The 17,483-nt window shown below is 42.7% G+C and overlaps 1 protein-coding gene across 4 annotated transcripts in view; it reads left to right on the top strand.

Moving 5' to 3' along the window:
• Positions 1 to 17,483, top strand: part of LOC139374993 (ribosomal protein S6 kinase, polypeptide 5) — a 42,277-nt gene that overhangs the window by 5,871 nt on the left and 18,923 nt on the right. For 3 of the 4 annotated variants that reach the window (XM_071116317.1, XM_071116316.1, XM_071116319.1), the window contains exons 2-9: positions 2,231 to 2,302; positions 2,480 to 2,698; positions 3,037 to 3,152; positions 3,515 to 3,616; positions 7,199 to 7,282; positions 7,593 to 7,696; positions 9,199 to 9,349; positions 15,878 to 16,039. In XM_071116317.1, the coding sequence (XP_070972418.1) occupies positions 2,231 to 2,302; positions 2,480 to 2,698; positions 3,037 to 3,152; positions 3,515 to 3,616; positions 7,199 to 7,282; positions 7,593 to 7,696; positions 9,199 to 9,349; positions 15,878 to 16,039 (1,010 nt within the window). Of the gene's footprint in view, positions 1 to 2,230; positions 2,303 to 2,479; positions 2,699 to 3,036; positions 3,153 to 3,482; positions 3,617 to 7,198; positions 7,283 to 7,592; positions 7,697 to 9,198; positions 9,350 to 15,877; positions 16,040 to 17,483 lie in introns of those variants that run through there. The other variant, XM_071116318.1, reaches the window with a different exon arrangement.

The following is a 17,483-nucleotide window of genomic DNA, read 5'->3' on the forward strand; positions in this document are numbered from 1 at the left end:
GTCTAGGTGGACTCCAGTCAAGTTGTAGTGACATCTCAAGAATATCCGATCGAAGGAATTTGGATTCACTTGAGCTCAGTTTGTAGTGTCATGGCAAAGGGGTGTGAATATTTATGTCAATTAAATGTTTCTGTATTTCATTTTCAATACATTTGCAAAAATTTCTAAACACGTTTTCACTTTTTTCCTGATAGGGTATTGTGTGTAGATGGGTGAGAAAACAAATCAATTGAATCAATTTTGTTTTCAGGGTGTAACACAACAAAATGTGGGATAAGTAAAGGGTTATGAATACTTTCTGAACCGCACTGTCGAGAGCTAGTGCTGTTAGTTCGTTGTTCTCACATCACTTGTCATGCGTGCTGCCGTAGCTCTCCTTTCACTCACTCGCTCACTCAGCTGCCTGACGCGGTCTCTCAGAACACACAGACCCCTCAGGCCCTCTACCTCCCTCCCTACCACTCACTCGGCAACAGCCTGCCTCACTGCCTGGTGGTCAGCAGCAGCAGGTAACAGTGCATTGGTGGTTCAGTGTTGGTCTCCCGCGTAGCATGCGAGTATTGTCAGGTTTGATTACAGGCCAATGTGTACATCCTTTGGCGTCAGGTAGCCTCGAGGTTAGAGCTTTGGGCCAGTAACCGAAAGGTCGCTGGTTCGAATAATGATGCTAACGATGTAACAAAATCTGCCGCTGTGCCCTTGAGCAAGGCACTTAACCATAATCGCTCTACGGGTACTGTACAGTGGTGGCCCTGCAGGTATCTCAGGGGCCGTTGGGATATGAAACAAAACACATTTCCATTACACACTTGTGTGTAACAGGACAAATATAAGCACCCCCCAAAATTATTATAATAAAAAAAATATATAGGTTTTGGCCGGAAAACCGCAGACATAGCAACCCTGGGGGATGTGCGCACTGAAACTTGAAGTGCCGAATTATTTGTTTTTAGAAGCCCACAGCACAGGCATAGAAGTCGGTCGAAGTTACCCGAAAGTGTTTCTAAATCCCTGATGGGGAAAAATGAATGGTGGAGAAACGATTGGAACCATTTCCCTGTTTGACCGCTAGGTTTCATGGGTATTAATGACACCTCCCCTGTGGTGCACTATGCCGTTTTACTTTCTGCATCATCTCGCTGAGTCCACCTTTTTAATGTCAATCCCTGGTATGATCGGACCTCTGAGGTGGCCACTTTGATGTGGACAAAACTGCCCCAGTTCATCATAATATGAAGAAAAGTTGGCATAAGTGACTAGTTAGTATTTACCAGATCCTGCATATGATGAGCCTCCAGGCCTACTTACGAAGCAGCTCGATAGCCTTTGGCTTTGAGGCGGGGGTCTGGCTGGAAAGAATACCCAATCCACTCAAAATCTATTAATAAACAGTGAAATGGGACTGGGCCGTAACTGGATGCCCGGCTGGGCTGTCAGTCATTAGGTGTTATGCAGTCAGAACCTCTTTATCTCCATGTTGTCAGTGGCAGACAGCCTGACATGCATTGCTCTGGGGCTTCCAGCCAGCCAGTCAATCAGTGAGTGTCTACCAGAGGTGGTGACTGAGAGAGTGCGACGATGGAATTGATATACACATTGTGAAATAGTGAACTCTCTTTTTGTGTTGCACTTACGCTGTGAGTGAGCGAGCGAGCAAAGACTCTCTGGGTCTCTCTGTCTTGCCTGTAAGACAGCAGGAATGTGTTTGCTACAATAGACATGCACGTCTTGAAATGAGCATGCCCGTTCTGCTCTGCGTGCTTAGAGACGTGTACACAGATGTGCGTGCACGCCAGCATAACACACGCGAGCGTTCCCCATGCTACCCGACATCAAACATTGTTTACAAGGCTACTAGCACACTCTCAAACTCACAGATTACCTTCACTCTTGCTTCCGTACCTGCTATGCTCTCTTCTCCTTCTCACGCATGCCATGCATGCACACATGTCAGCCGAGGCTTAGCCTAGATATTCTACCCTTAACAGCTGCTCACTCTGCTTTCAGAGTTGTGTTCACTCCAGTGACACACATTAGGCTACCGCGATTTGGATAACAACATTGAATAATGCAGAAGTCATCAGTTTCGGCATTGAGAGACATTATTAAAAATGTCTTCTTTTTTCCCCCCGATCCAGGCCAATGTTCTAGGCCTGGTGTGTATTGTTAAGCATTCATGATACTTTCTTGTTTGTAAGCTAAGGATCTTACCATCTTTGTCTTTCCACAGCCAACCTGACCGGCCACATAGAGCGGGTGGGCATCGAGAACTTTGAGCTGCTAAAGGTGCTGGGAACTGGAGGTGAGTGACAGGTCTAAAAGCCAATCCAGTGCTGGAAATTTTGTCACCGTTTTTGAGAAGGTGCATTCATTTTATCTCGCACCATCCGGTGCTCCAGGTGAGCTACGCGCTGAATGCTTTTGGCTGCGGAGTTAAAAAAAAAATAAAAAAAACATGTTTTTCTTTCTTCTCTCTCAGCCTATGGCAAGGTGTTCCTAGTGCGCAAAGTGAGCGGTCACAATGCAGGGCAACTATACGCCATGAAGGTGTTGAAGAAGGCCACAATAATACAGAAGGCCAAGACAGCAGAGCACACACGCACAGAGAGACAGGTTCTGGAACACATCAGGCAGTCACCGTTCCTCGTTACCCTCCACTACGCCTTCCAGACGGACACCAAGCTGCACCTCATTCTAGGTCTGGGTCGCTCTCTCTTTCTCCTCTTCTTTCTCTTCTCGTTCTATCCCTCTCGTTCTGTCTTTTACACAACGTTGTTCTTTTACAAGGAAGACATGAGTATGAAGTATATGAAGTATGAAGTATATGAAGTATGAATATCGAGTAGCAGAATGCAAGATTGTTGCGAAAGAAATTCAGCGTTTTCTGTGAGACTTTTCATCTGTCTTACGGTGAACTGAACTGACCCGTTGAATTCTGGAACTATACCGGCAATGTTGAAATGTAATGTCACGGAGTTAAGACGAATTGGCTCGTCTATACCCGTTTCATTGTTGTTGTTGTTGTTATTATGACAGATTATGTGAACGGTGGGGAGCTCTTCACACACCTGGTGCAGAGGGTTCGGTTCAAGGAGCAGGAGGTAGCTTTGTACAGTGGAGAGATGGTGCTGGCACTGGAGCACCTACACCAGGTGAGTGTGGGTACCTCTAGACCTACACTTCCTTGTTTTGTCATTCCTGAACTTCATTAAGGTACAATAGCTTTGGAGCTGTAGCCTAAATGCAGCTACAAACGGTGCCGTTTTCTCAATCATTCATCACACGTGTGTTATCACAACTGTCATACTTTCAGGTCCGCTTTCCCGGACACAGATTAAGCGTAGTCCTGGACTTAAAAAGCTATTTCACTGGAGATTCTACATGCTTTTTAGTCCAGGGCTACGCTTAATCTGTGTCCGGGGGAACCGCCCCTGAAATACTTTCTGGATGAATTGCTGGCTGCTGATTCTACATTGTCATAGTCGAGCCTTGTAATGGCCTGACTGTTTTCTAGCTGGGGATAGTCTACAGAGACCTGAAGCTGGAGAACATCCTCATGGACTCCAGCGGGCACATAGTGCTCACAGACTTTGGCCTGAGCAAAGAGTTTGATGAGGTATGTATTACAGATGTTTGGCGCAACGGGGCCTACCCCAAACATCCATGTGAACGTTAAGACACAGGAGAGTTGTGCTTTTTTAAAAATGGTTAGACTGCTTACAGTATTAGGGTGCATTCACACTCGCGACGCATCCCTAGTAGAGTCAATGGATGAGTAGGGCCGGGCAATGTACTGTATTTGACTATACCGATATTGATGCGCGGACCGGTTTTGGGAATTGCCAGGGATCTCGAAATACGATATTATCACGGTACTTAGGCGCCGATACGATGTGCATTTGCGATTCCATACTGTGATTTTCTTGCGATTCGATGTTCTAAACCTATTGCTTACCCATATCTCTGTTGCAGAGGGACAAGAGGGAGCCATGACTAAACAAGTTCTGATCAGTCATGGAAAGAGAAGGGCTATGGGCGGAGTTAGAAAGTTGGCTGTCCGAAGTATTAGAATGTAAATGTACTTTTAATCCATCTGTCTACATATTTCAAGATATGGCAAATTAGTGTGCAGTGAGATACCCGATGGGTTGGACGATACTTTTCTCGTCAGTCGCCTTGAAAAAAGATAGGCTTGAACTGGGAAATCAACCAACACTCAATCGTTAACACAATGGAAAGGTCAAATGCTTTGTTATCTAAATGTTGGAATGTGTGTGGGTGACAGAGAGAAACAAAATGGCTGCTGTTTGAGGCAATGTGGTGGAGAGTGATTAGGGTGCTGGAGTTGGGGGGTGTGTGAGCTTGTGTGCGTTTCTATGCTGGCGTTTCTATGTATTTTTTTTGGATTGAAAAAAGTATAGAAATGTTGAAAACAAATTTGTTCCCTATTTATAAAGAGGATGGAGGACAAACTATGAAGGAAAAATACAGAAGTTTTGGTGCAGGTACAGCCAACTAGCGTGAAGATAATATTGCGATACTGTCAAAATGATATGAAATAGCGTCAAACATAATATCCCTCCTATATGTAACTATGGATTTTGTATTTTTTTTCCTTCCCATGACTAGTTTTCACTTTACCTTCTATAACAGTATTTCAATGTTTTGGTATGTTAAGTGTGACACGCAACTATGGCGCGTGTAATGTCCACTTTTATAGTTTACTCCCGTTTGTTACTTGGTAGTCCTCTCTCTCTCCTCCCTCTTACCACACCAAGCCCTGCCTGCCCCCTGTCACTCCAAAGAGATCAGTTGTTGTTGCTCGACCATGGAGTCACGAGCTCTTCACTTCCCCTTCACTCTGCCGCCTGCAGAGTCAGACGCAACACGATGTTGGTGACAGCAATGCTGCTTCCAAACCGTGCATTGATTAATTACACTATTAGTTTGTGTATGCAAGCAGCTAGTGTTTCTTAGCAAGTTTTGGCTAAAATCAATGATGTTCTCCATGAATGCTAATCACTAGTTAGCTAGCTAAATGTAATCAGAGTCAGACCAAACGTAGCTACACTGTAGCTAATATACAGCCTGTAACCAGTTCTGGTGTAGGCTTGGATCACTATGTTGCTTGTGCAATGGTATCTTCGAAATCAGAGGGGAATAAGCGAAGCATGAATATGTTAGCTAGCTAGCTACATAAAGTAAGAAAATACACATGTAATGTAACATCGTATATGGTCCCCTAAGAAACACTGACCAACACTCTGTCGCAATAATTCCTCTCTGGCTTATTTATTTGGTGTCATGTCAAACAACAATGTATTCAACATGCTGCCCAATGTTAGACTGACTTGAGCCCATTTTAATTACATAATGAGCCTGTTTATAACTGCGTAATCAGCTTATTAGTAGTAAGTAATAACTTGTTATCGGTTAGGATGTTGGCGCTTTTGTGTGTTATTGCAGTGACCAGGGGAAGGAAGTACAGAAAGTTTCTGTCTGTCCAGACATGCTTTTCTGTATATTAATATTTCTAAGGATGTAGGTAAAAGGCAACCGTCAAGTCTCAGTTCCTGACAAGCTAGGCTAGTCTCTGTGGAAATAGGGTAAGGAGAGATGTGGAACTTAACATCTCAAGGTTGAGGTGAGGACAACAGTTAAAGAGAGACTGAACCGCTGAGAGTGGGCCCATAGGGGTCCACCTAACAACACTCTAACTGAAGCCTTATCTCTCTCTCTCACACACACACATACCCCCGCCCACAAAGGTTTTGGGCTCAGTCTGGGCCACGACAATACCATGAGGAGCGGACTCGGTTCCTGCCCAGTAACAGAGAATGACTGGTTTATCTTAGACTCCACCAAGAAGAAGACTCCACCTATGTGCTTGTGTGTCTTGTATGTTGTGTTGTGCAGCTGCAACATCCTGTCTGGTGTAATAAATCGAGTTTGAGCTTCCTTTGGGGTCCGTCTGGATTTGTAACAGAACTTAGAACCGAACGCCACTTTTTTTCCCCCAACTATTGAATTACAATAATCCTTCTATTTCCATGCTTTCAACAGTTCACCAATAAACTACTTTAGACCTAGATTGTGTTGCCCAGATCTACCATGTAGCCCTACGTGACAGTGTGGATATGTTAAAAGTGCAGGAAATGCAGATGTTGATGAATTGATTTGGGTTGGATTGAACAGTATAAAACAATCGGAATGGAGAATGCCCCATAAACATCACTTATTTTCTACGTTGCCACCCTAGGGTCCTGAATATTTAGAACTTTTATTATGAAAAATGTAAAAAAGTCATACTGTCATACCGTAAAAAATATATTGTGATATGGTACTTTGACCATATCGCCCAGCCCTATGGCGGAGTATGCGCTATGTGTGTTTTGAGGCCGTGTTTGGAGTGAGTTGTTTAACGCAATTTAAGCTCATGCTACCTGACAATCCTACCTTCCAACACACCTTCCCCATTTACATACTTTGAGTTGTCTCCGTCATTTTACGCTGCGTTGCTCCGTGTGAATGCACCCTTGGTAAAAAAAAGTTATGCAATGCCAAGCCCCTTAACAGCCATGTCTTCTCTCTTTACTTATGGATGAGTATTTATGCTAGCACAGACACCAGGCCACCCAGTATCTGCTTGTTTATGTCTGTCTGGATGTTTTGAGGCAGTGGTTCTGATTTATGTCCAGCCCACTTGAGAAGATGTTTTGTAGCCAGTTGTTATGCAGTGTGTCCCCCCTCCAAATGGCACCCTGTTCCCTATGTAGTGCACTACTTTTGTCCAGGGCCCATTACTTTCTTGTCAAACATAATGCACCATATAAGGAATATGGTGCCATTTGGGACACACCAATTCTGTATGATCATTTTTGGCAGTCTATACACATTCTGTGTGATGGTTATGTTGTGTGTATATATATATGTGATGGTTATGTAGTGTAAATAACCTCTGTATGAGCATCATTATAAGAGCATAGTTAGATGTCCCGTTCTGTGGTGCTTGGTAGGTCTTTCTTCACAACCGCGACTTATTTTCTACCTGAACTGATCAAATGTGTCCTAGTTCCACGCATCCTTCCTGTCAATCCTAGTGTGTCTGCAAAATGCCAGTGATTAGAGAACAAGAGATGGAGGGGAAAAAATCTCATCTTGCTATGTTATTTCAATGTTTCGACTGTTTGTTCCCCAGTTGGAGAGGGCTTACTCTGTCTGTGGCACCATTGAGTACATGGCCCCAGAGATCGCAGCGGGAGGAGAGGCTGGACATGACATGGTAAATGATCATTTAGAACGTGTTTTTCTACCTGTTCTACTGTTCCTGACCCAAATGCACATGGTACACAGGTAATCATAGGTCTAGCTCACTAATAACTGGGTGTAGTCTGCTGCACACCTGTAAGAGCTGCCCTCCGGTGTCTGGTGTGGTTCCAAGCTGCCTACGTTGAATCATTTGCACAACACGTCAACGGTGTCGGCAGCCTGGAACGCCACCTTTTGCCACATGGTAATGTATATCATGAGCTTGTATATACACTTAATAATACAAACGTTATTCATCCATGGAAAATCTACCCGTGTTCCAGGCAGTAGACTGGTGGAGCCTTGGGGTATTGATGTATGAACTTATGACAGGCGGATCACCATTCACCGTCGATGGAGATGACAACTCTCACACAGATATCGCCAAGTAAGCATTCCCCTAGATCTATCTCCTAACACAGTGGTCACCAACCGGGTCGATCTCCAAGGCATTCCTTGTCGATCACCAAACATTTCTGTAAACGCTGTTGGTGACTGCAGGTCTAGCGCCGGGAAGGCAAAGTGTTTCCGTTTTGAACCAATTCATGTGTCTGAAGGTAGAACTCCACCTACCTGGCAGACCCAGAGAACAAATCAAGTGCACCTATAGGCCTACCGCTGGCCAATCGGATGGCTCAGATCACCATTTCTGCAGCTTCGAGAGCCATAGACTGTAAAAAGAAGCCTCGAGCGCACAGCAAAGTTGATATTGTGATATTTAAAAATGTTTTAAACAATGAGTAAAGCGACTCAATGACTACAGCAAGGAGCTGCTGTTTTTATGACTTAAGTTAATGTTTCAGTTGTTACACAGCACTGTCAACCCTTTGTTCAACCTGTTTATAAGCCGTAAAATGTGCGTTCTCCCTACTTTCACTCACGCTACAACCACCACTGCAGCAGCAGCAAGGAATGAGTATAGCAAAGTGTTTCGATAAGCTCGCGATTTCATTATTAGTTGCTTCTCTTTTTTAATATTGAGGTATATTTCACTTTCTCTGGTCGTAGGAGTAACAACATTATTTGGTGCACGAAGCAGAAAAAATGCAGTGAGACTTAAGATTCACCATCCCCTTTTCTCAGCGGAGGGATGTTGAGTCCGGTGAGAGGCATCCGAAATGCAGTAATACTATATTGGGCATATTGCATAAACTTCATTGCTACAGAACTGTTTTTAATAGGTTAATGTTGTGTAGGCTTTTCTTTTTTTAAGTCATGTTTTAAAAAAAACAATTTTTTATATAAATCTTATCGGTAGATCTCAGCTTGCATTTTGACTCGGTGATCTTAACTCAAAGGTTGGTGACCACTGTCATATCTCCTAACCCCAGGAAGAGTAGCTGCTGCATTAGCTAATGGGGATCCTAATCAACTCAACTACACATCCATTTGATTTCCTGGTTCTCTGGAAAACAAAAATATGTTTCACTTGTCCAATAAGTAGTTGGTACCCAGCCTGTCTGTGTCTAATCAAGTTGGGCTGATCAAGGGGAAAAAATATGAATTTATTCTTCTATATCTGGCCTCTCATTGTGTAAAACTTTCTGGATTGTTTTCCATATCTCTCTCTCTGGACTGTCTGTCAACCACTTTGGAAATGTGTTTTCATTAATGTATTCATGTGTTATTCTCTGGGATCAAATGCACTCGTTACTGTATGTTAGTCAGGGGTATTCAAATCTGATCCTGGAGGCCCAGAGTACTGCTGGTTTTATGTTCTACCTGGTGTCTCCGGTCTAATTCAGTCCCTGATTACAGGGGGAAAATAAAAAATCAGCAGTGGAACTGGCTTCAAGGTCCAGAGTTGAATTTGTCTGATGTACAGTATGAATTATAATTTTTTACAAATAAAACCAAAATCCTATCCAACCATGACCTCTCACCTGTCAGGAGGATCTCAAATAAGGACCCTCCATTCCCCAGAGACATGGGCCCTCTGGCCAAAGACCTCATCCAGGGCCTCCTCATCAAAGACCCAAAGAAGAGACTGGGCTCTGGGCCTGACGGAGCAGAAAACGTTAAGAAACATCCATTCTACCAGGTAGGAGAGCGAGGCAGCCCCTTAACTTCGTACCAGCGCTATTTCCATAGGCTGGCCGGAGATGCTGTATAGCCAACTCCTATGGTCATTGTCATTACTAATGACAAAAGTAGTTAGCTATACAGCACAAACAGATCTGAGACCTGGTTAGCATTTCCTCGCTAACATATTGAGAAAGATCTACGCAAATTTATCTAATGTAAAAAGGGAAAAAAATATACAGTACCAGTCAAAAGTTTGGACACCTACTCATTTCAAGGGTTTTTCTTTATTTTTACTATTTTCTACTTTTTAGAATAATAGTGAAGACATCAAAACTATGAAATAACACATATGGAATCATGTAGTAACCAAAAAAGTGTTAAACAAATAAAAATATATTTTAGATTTGAGATTCTTCCAAGTAGCCACCCTTTGCCTTGATGACCACTTTGCACACTCTTGGCATTCTCTCAACCAGCTTCACCTGGAATGCTTTTCCAACCGTCTTAAATTAGTTCCCACATATGCTGAGCACTTGTTGGCTGCTTTCTCTTCACTCTGGTCTAACTCATCCCAAACCATCTCAATTGGGTTGAGGTCAGGTGATATTGGAGGCCAGGTAATTGCATGCGGAACTCCATCACTCTCGTCCTTGGTCAAATAGCCCTTACACAGCCTGGAGGTGTGTTTTGGGTCATTGTCCTGTTGAAAAATAAATGATAGTCCCACTAAGTGCAAACGAGATGGGATGGCGTATCGCTGCAGAATGCTGTGGTAGCCATGCTGATTAAGTGTGCCTAAAATTCTATATAAATCAGTGTCACCAGCAAAGCACCGTAACACCACCACCTCCATGCTTCACGGTGGAAACCGCACATGTGGAGATCTTCCGTTCACCTACTCTGCATCTCACCAAGATGCGGCGGTTGGAACCATAAATCTCAAATTTGTACAGATTTCCACCGGTCTAATGGTCCATTGCTCGTGTTTCTTGGCCCAAGCAATTATCTTCTTATTGGTGTCCTTTAGTAGTGGTTTCTTTACAGCAATTCAACCATGAAGGCCTGATTCACGCAGTTTCCTCTGAACAGTTGATGTTGAGATGTGTCTGTTACTTGAACTCTGAAGCGTTCATTTGGACTGCAATTTCTGAAGCTGGTAACTCTAATGAACTTATCCTCTGAAGCAGAGGTAACTCTGGGTTTTCCTTTCCTGTGGCAGTCCTCATGAGAGCCAGTTTCATCATAGCGCTTGATGGTTTTTGCTACTGCATTTGAAGAAACTTCTTCAAATTTATCGGATTGACTGAACTTCATGCCTTAAAGTAATGATGGACTGTCGTTTCTCTTTGCTTATTTGAGCTGTTCTTGCCACAATATGGACTTGGTCTTTTACCAAATAGTGCTATCTTCTGTATACCACCCCTACCTTGTCACAACACAACTGATTGGCTTAAACACATTAGGAAAGACATTCCACAAATTTAACAAGGCACACCTGTTAATTGAAATGCAGTCCAGGTGACTACCTCATGAAGCTGGTTGAGAGAATGCCAAGAGTGTGCAAAGCTGTCATCAAGGCAAAGGGTGGCTACTTTGAAGAATATAAAATATATTTTGATTTAACACTTTTTTTGGTTCTACATGATTCCATATGTATTATTTCGTTCAATGTAGAAACTAGTAAAAATAAAGAACCTTTTTGATTGAGTCGGTATGTAAGCTTTTGACTGGTACTGTGTGTACACACACACACACACACACACACACACAGTGCATTCAGAAAGTATTCAGACCCCTTGACTATGTGTAGATCGAGGGGGAAAAAACAATTGAATACATTTTAGAGTAAGGCTGTAATGTAACAAAATGTTAAAGTCAAGGGGTCTGAATACTTTCTGAAGGAACTGTATATACTTTCCGAAGGCGCTGTATATACACTGCCTTTGGAAAGTATTCAGACTCCTTGACTTTTTGGCAGCAATTACAGCCGCTGGTCTTCTTAGGTATGACGCTACAAACTTGGCACACCTGTTTTTGGGGAGTTTCTCCCGTTCTTCTCTGCAGATCCTCTCAAGCTCTGTCAGGTTGGATGGGGAGCATCGCTGCACAGCTATTTTCAGTTCTCTCCAGAGATGTTCGATTGTGTTCAAGTCCGGGCTCTGGCTGTGCCACTCAAGGACATTCAGAGACTTGTCCCCAATCCACTCCTATGTTGTCTTGGCTGTGTGCTTAAGGTCGCTGTCCTGTTGGAAGGTGAACCTTCGCTCCCAGTCTGAGGTCCTGAGCGCTCTGGAGCAGGTTTTCATAAAGGATCTCTCTGAGTTGCTCTGTTCATCTTTGCCTTGATCCTGACTAGTCTCTCATTCCCTGCTGCTGAAAAACATCCCCACAGCACGATGCTGTCACCACCATGCTTCACCGTAGGGATGGTGCCAGGTTTCCTCCAAACGTGACGTTTGGCATTCAGGCCAAATAATTCAATCTTGGTTTCATCAGACCAGAGAATCTTGTTTGTCATGGTCTGAGAGTCCTTTAGATGCCTTTTTGAAAACTCCAAGTAGGCTGTCGTGTGCCTTTTTTACTGAGTAGTGGCTTCTGTCTAGCCACTCTACCATAAATGCCTGATTGGTCAAGCGCTGCCGAGATGGTTGTCCGTCTGGAAGGTTCTCCCATCTCCACAGAGTAACTTTGAGCTCTATCAGAGTGACCATCAGGTTCTTGGTTACCTCCCTGACCAAGGCTCTTCTCCCTCGATTGCTCAGTTTGGCCGGGGCGGTCAGCTCTTGGAAGAGTCTTGGTGGTTCCAAACAGGCCATTGTGTTCTTGGGGACCTTCAATGCTGCAGAAATGCTTTTGGTACCATTCCCCAGATCTGTGCCTTGACACAATCCTGTCTCGGAGCTCTACAGACAATTCATTTGCCCTTATAGCTTTGTTTTTGCTCTGACATGCACTGTCAACTGTGTGACCTTATATAGACAGGTATGTGCCTTTCCAAATCATGTCCAATCAATTGAAATTACCACAGGTGGACTCCAATGAAGTTGTAGAAACATCTCAAGGATGATAAATGGAAACAGGACGCAAGTGAGCTCAATTTCGAGTCTCATAGCAAAGGGGCTGAATACTTATATAAATAATGTATTTCTGTTTATTTTTAATAAACTTGCCAACATTTCAAAAACCTGTTTTCGTTTATGATTTTTTTTTTAACTCTTTTTTTTTTTTTTTTTGTATTTTTTTTTTTGAATAAGGCTGTAATGTAACAATGTGGAATAAGTCAAAAGGCACTGTATTTAACTCTAATATATAAAACATTAGGTTCAATAATTATTTTTACGCCTGGATACAATTGAGACATGGATTGTGTATGTGTGCTATTCAGAGAGTGAATGGGCAAGACAAAATAATGAAGTGCCTTTGAACAGGGTATGTTAATAACTGCAATGCTGCTGAGTTTTGTCACACTCAGCAGTTTCCCGTGTGCATCAAAAATGGTCCACCACCCAAAGGACATCCAGGCAACAGCAGGCCAGTGGTCGAAAATGGGTCATTGATGAAAGAAGACAGAGGAGGCTGGTATGAGTTGTGCAGAGCAACAGACGGGCTACAGTTAGTCAACTGACAGTCCAGTATAACATTGGTACCCAAAGACCCGTAAAAGAATGCACAACTCGTCCTACCTTGACACGAATGGGGTATGTCAGCCGACGACCTCAGAGTTCAACTATTTTCAGCAAAAAACAAGAAACTGCGGTTGCAGTGGGCTAAGGAACAAAAACACTGGAGAATTGGAAAAACATTGCCTGGTCTGATGAATCCCGGTTCCTGCTTTTTCACACTGATGGGAGGACTAGTGTATGGAGAACCGCATGAGTACAAGCATCCACATGGCGTGTGTCAACATCGCAGGCTGGTGGTGTGGGGTGTATTTTCATGGCACACATTGGGCTTCTTGGTAAAAGTGGAGCAGCGTTTTGAATGCTACAGAATATCTGAACATCATTGCCAATTAGGTGCATCCTTTCATGGCGGCATTGTATCCATCTGCAAATAGATTTTTTTTCAGCAGAATAATAGAGACCCACAGTGGAGGTGTCATAATCCCCATAAAACCTTGCAGTCAAAACAGGGAAATTATTTTAATTGTTTTTCTACCATTCAGTTTTTTAGAAACACTCCAAATAAGTGTTGTGTTTCCTGTAGGCTTACCCTGGCGTGACGTTTTGATAACTATGTCAATCTCTCTGACAAGGTGAGTTTCATCAATATATTCGGCTCTATTCACTCTCAGATTCTAAAATGCTAAATACCATCAAAGTAGACATGCAAAACGACCAATCCCTGCAGGCTCCTGGATGTCATCTCTAGCAGACCCCTTTGCTAACAGGTATTGTGTCAATTTAAAACTTGCACCAGACATTTCACAGAATTCTCAATTTGAAGGAAATGTTGCCTATTTATTCATTACTACATTTAGCTAACATTAAATAGTTCATCCAGAGATTCTTACCTTTGCCTTGATTCGGCAGTCTCGTCCAGATCATCATGCCATTTTGAAGTTTTTTTTTTTGTTCACTTTAGCAGCTAATTAGCATATCATTTTTGGAAGGTAAATGCAGGCAAATAAATTGATAAGTCACCTTGTCCAAGAGATTTACACTGTTATCAAAACGTCACTCCAGGGTAAGCCTACAAGAAACACAGCCCTTATTTGAAGTGTTTCTAAAATCCGCTATGGGGGAAAAATGAAAATTAACATCAATTGGAACCATTTCACTGTTTGACCACTAGGTTTTAAGGGTATTATGACTCATCCTGAAGTACTCTATGCCCCATGACACAAGGCTAGGATTGTCCAGGAATGGTTCCACAAACATGACAGTGAATTCAGCTCACTGCAGTGGCCTGCCCAGTTACCAGATCTCAATCCAATTTGGCATCTGTTGGATGAGATGGAACGAGGTATTCGGGAGTACAGATCTACTACCAGCCAACTTGACACAACCTGTTAGAACCGTTGGCGTCGACCTGGGCGAGCATCCCTGTGGAACTCTTTCGACACATTGTCGAGTCCACGCCCCGAGGAAATTGAGACTGTTCTGAGGTCAAAAAGGGGTGCAACTCAATATTAGGATTGTGTTCCTAATGTTTTGTACACTCAAGAGTATCTTGATTAGATAAGTATTCACCCCCTGAGTCAATACATGTTAGAATCACCTTTGGTAGTGATTACAGCTGTGAGTCATTCTGGGTAGGTCTCTAAGAGCTTTCCACACCCAGATAATGCAACATTTGCCAATTTTATTATTTTCAAAATTCTTCAAGCTGTCAAATTGGTTGTTGATCATTGCTGGACAACCGGTTTCAGGTCTTTCCATCGATTTTTGGCCACTCAAGAACATTCACTGTCTTCTTGGTAAGCAACTCAAGTTTTTATTTGGCCTTGTGTTTTAGGTTATTGTCCTGCTGAAAGGTGAATTTATCTCAGTGTCTGGTGGAAAGCAGACTGAACCAGGTTTTCCTCTGGGAATTTGCCTGTACTTAGCTCCATTCCGTTTCTTTTTTATCCTGAAAAACTCTCTAGTCCTTAACGATTACAAGCATACCCATAACACCACTATGCTTGAAAATATGGGGAGTGTTACCTTGTATTGGATTTGCCCCAAACATAACCACTTGGTTTTCAGGACATGAATGACTGCCACATTTTTTACACTTACTTTAGTGCCTTGTTGCAAACAGGATGCATGTTTTGGAATATTTGTATTCTGTACAGGCTTCCTTCTTTTCACTGTGAATTAGGTTAATATTGTGTAGTAATTACAATGTTGTTCATCCATACTCAGTTTTCAGCCATTGAACTCTGAAACTGTTTTTCAAAGTCACCATTGGCCTCATGGTGAAATCCCTGAGCGGTTTATTTCTTCTCCGACAGCTGAGACTGGAAGGACCACTGTATCTTTCTAGTGACTGGGTGTATTGATACACCATCCGAAGTGTAATTAATAACTAACTTCACCATGCTCAAAGGGATATTCACTGTCTACCAATGGGTGCCCTTTGCGAGGCATTGGAAAACCTCCCTGGTCTTTGTGGTTGAATCTGTGTTTGAAATTCACTGCCCGAATGAGGGACAATGATCTGTAAGGTATGTGTGGGTTGCAGAGATGAGGTTGTCATTCAAAAATCATGTCAAACACCATTATTCAATTCAAGTTATGTGACTTGTTAAGCACATTTTTGCCATCACAAAGGGGTTGAATACTTGACTCAAGACATTTCAGCTTTTCATTTTCAATGAATTTTCTTTTTTTAAATGACATCATTCCACTTAAACATTATGTGGTATAATGTCTAGGCCAGTGCCAAAAAAAAACCAATTTAATCTGTTTTAAATTGTCTGTTGCATAACAGAATGTGGAAAAGGGGGATGAGTACTTCCTGAAGACACTTTATATTTGCCTTTTGTTGATAAAATGGTCTTAAAGTAGAAACGGTTGCCGACTAAAGCTTTTTGTTGTGCTTCATCTCAATATTTCAGAAGATTAACTGGGACGACTTAGCAGCTAAGAGGGTGCCCGCCCCGTTCAAGCCGGTGATCAGGGATGAGCTAGATGTCAGCAACTTTGCGGAGGAGTTCACTGAAATGGACCCCACCTACTCCCCTGCAGCTCTGCCTCAGAACTGTGACCGCATCTTTCAGGTGTGTCTCTGTGTGTGTCTCTGTGTGTGTGCCCGATGGACCCCATCTATTCCCCTGCAGCTCTGCCTCAAAACCTTTACCTTAATTCTCTGGTTGGTTAGAGGTTTTTGACAATGCATCTTTCAGATGGGGTGGGAAGTGGTTGATTATGCTTTTTAATACAGTCGGTCTGTGTTAAAATGCTTTTCCCAAATGGTCAAATTATGTTTAATTTAGGTAAACTTCAACATTATTTTGTTGACATTCAATGTAAAATCTTGACGTGTGGTAGATGGTGTCACAGATGACGCTGTTTCTATGTACAGTAGGAGTGAAAACGTTTGGACACACCTACTCATTCAAATTTTTCTTTATTTTTATTACGATTTTCTACATTGTAGAATAATAGTGAACATCAAAACTATGAAAAAACACACATGGAATAATGCAGTAACCAAAAAAAGTGTTCGACATATCAAAATGTATTTTAGTAAGTAGCCACCCTTTGCCTTGACAGCTTTTCACACTCTTGGCATTCTCTCAACCAGCTTCACGAGGTAGTCAACAGGAATGCATTCCAATCAGTTGTGTTGTCACAAGGTAGGGGTGGTATACAGAAGTTAGCCCTATTTGGTAAAAGTCAATAACAGCTCAAATAAGCAAAGAGAAACAACAGTCTACCATTACTTTAAGACATGACGGTCAGTCAATCTGGAAAATTTCAAGAACTTTGAAAGTTTCTTCAAGTGCTGTCACAAAAACCATCAAGCGCTATGAAACTGGCTCTCATGAGGAAAACCCAGAGCTACCTCTGCTGCAGAGGATAAGTTCATTAGATTTACCAGCTTTAGAAATTGCGGCCCAAATGAATGCTTCTCAAAGTTCAAGTAACAGACACATCTCAACATCAACTGTTCAGAGGAGACTGCGTGAATCAGGCCTTCATGGTCGAATAGCTGCAAAGAAAACACTACTAAAGGACACCAATAAGAAGAAGAGATTTGCTTGGGCCAAGAAACATGAGCAATGGACATTAGACCGGTGGAAATCTGTCCTGTGGTCAGATGAGTCCAAATTTGAGATTTTTGGTTCCAACCGCCATGTCTTTGTGAGGAGCAGAGTAGGTGAACGGATGATCTCCGTATGTGTGGTTACAACCATGAAGCATGGAGGAGGAGGTGTGATGGTGCTTTGTTGGTGACAGTTAGTGATTTATTTAGAATTCAAGGCACACTTAACCAGCATGGCTACCACAGCGATATGCCATCCCATCTAGGTTGCGCTTAGTGGGACTATCATTTGTTTTTCAACAGGACAATGACCCTACACACCTCCAGGCTGTGTAAGGGCTATTTTACCAAGGAGAGTGATGGAGGGCTGCATCAGCTAACTTGGCCTCCACAATCACTCGACCTCAACCCAATTGAGATGGTTTGGGATGAGTTGGACCGCAGAGTGAAGGAAA

This window comes from Oncorhynchus clarkii, chromosome 19, assembly GCF_045791955.1.
Source record: "Oncorhynchus clarkii lewisi isolate Uvic-CL-2024 chromosome 19, UVic_Ocla_1.0, whole genome shotgun sequence".
NCBI lineage: Eukaryota > Metazoa > Chordata > Actinopteri > Salmoniformes > Salmonidae > Oncorhynchus > Oncorhynchus clarkii.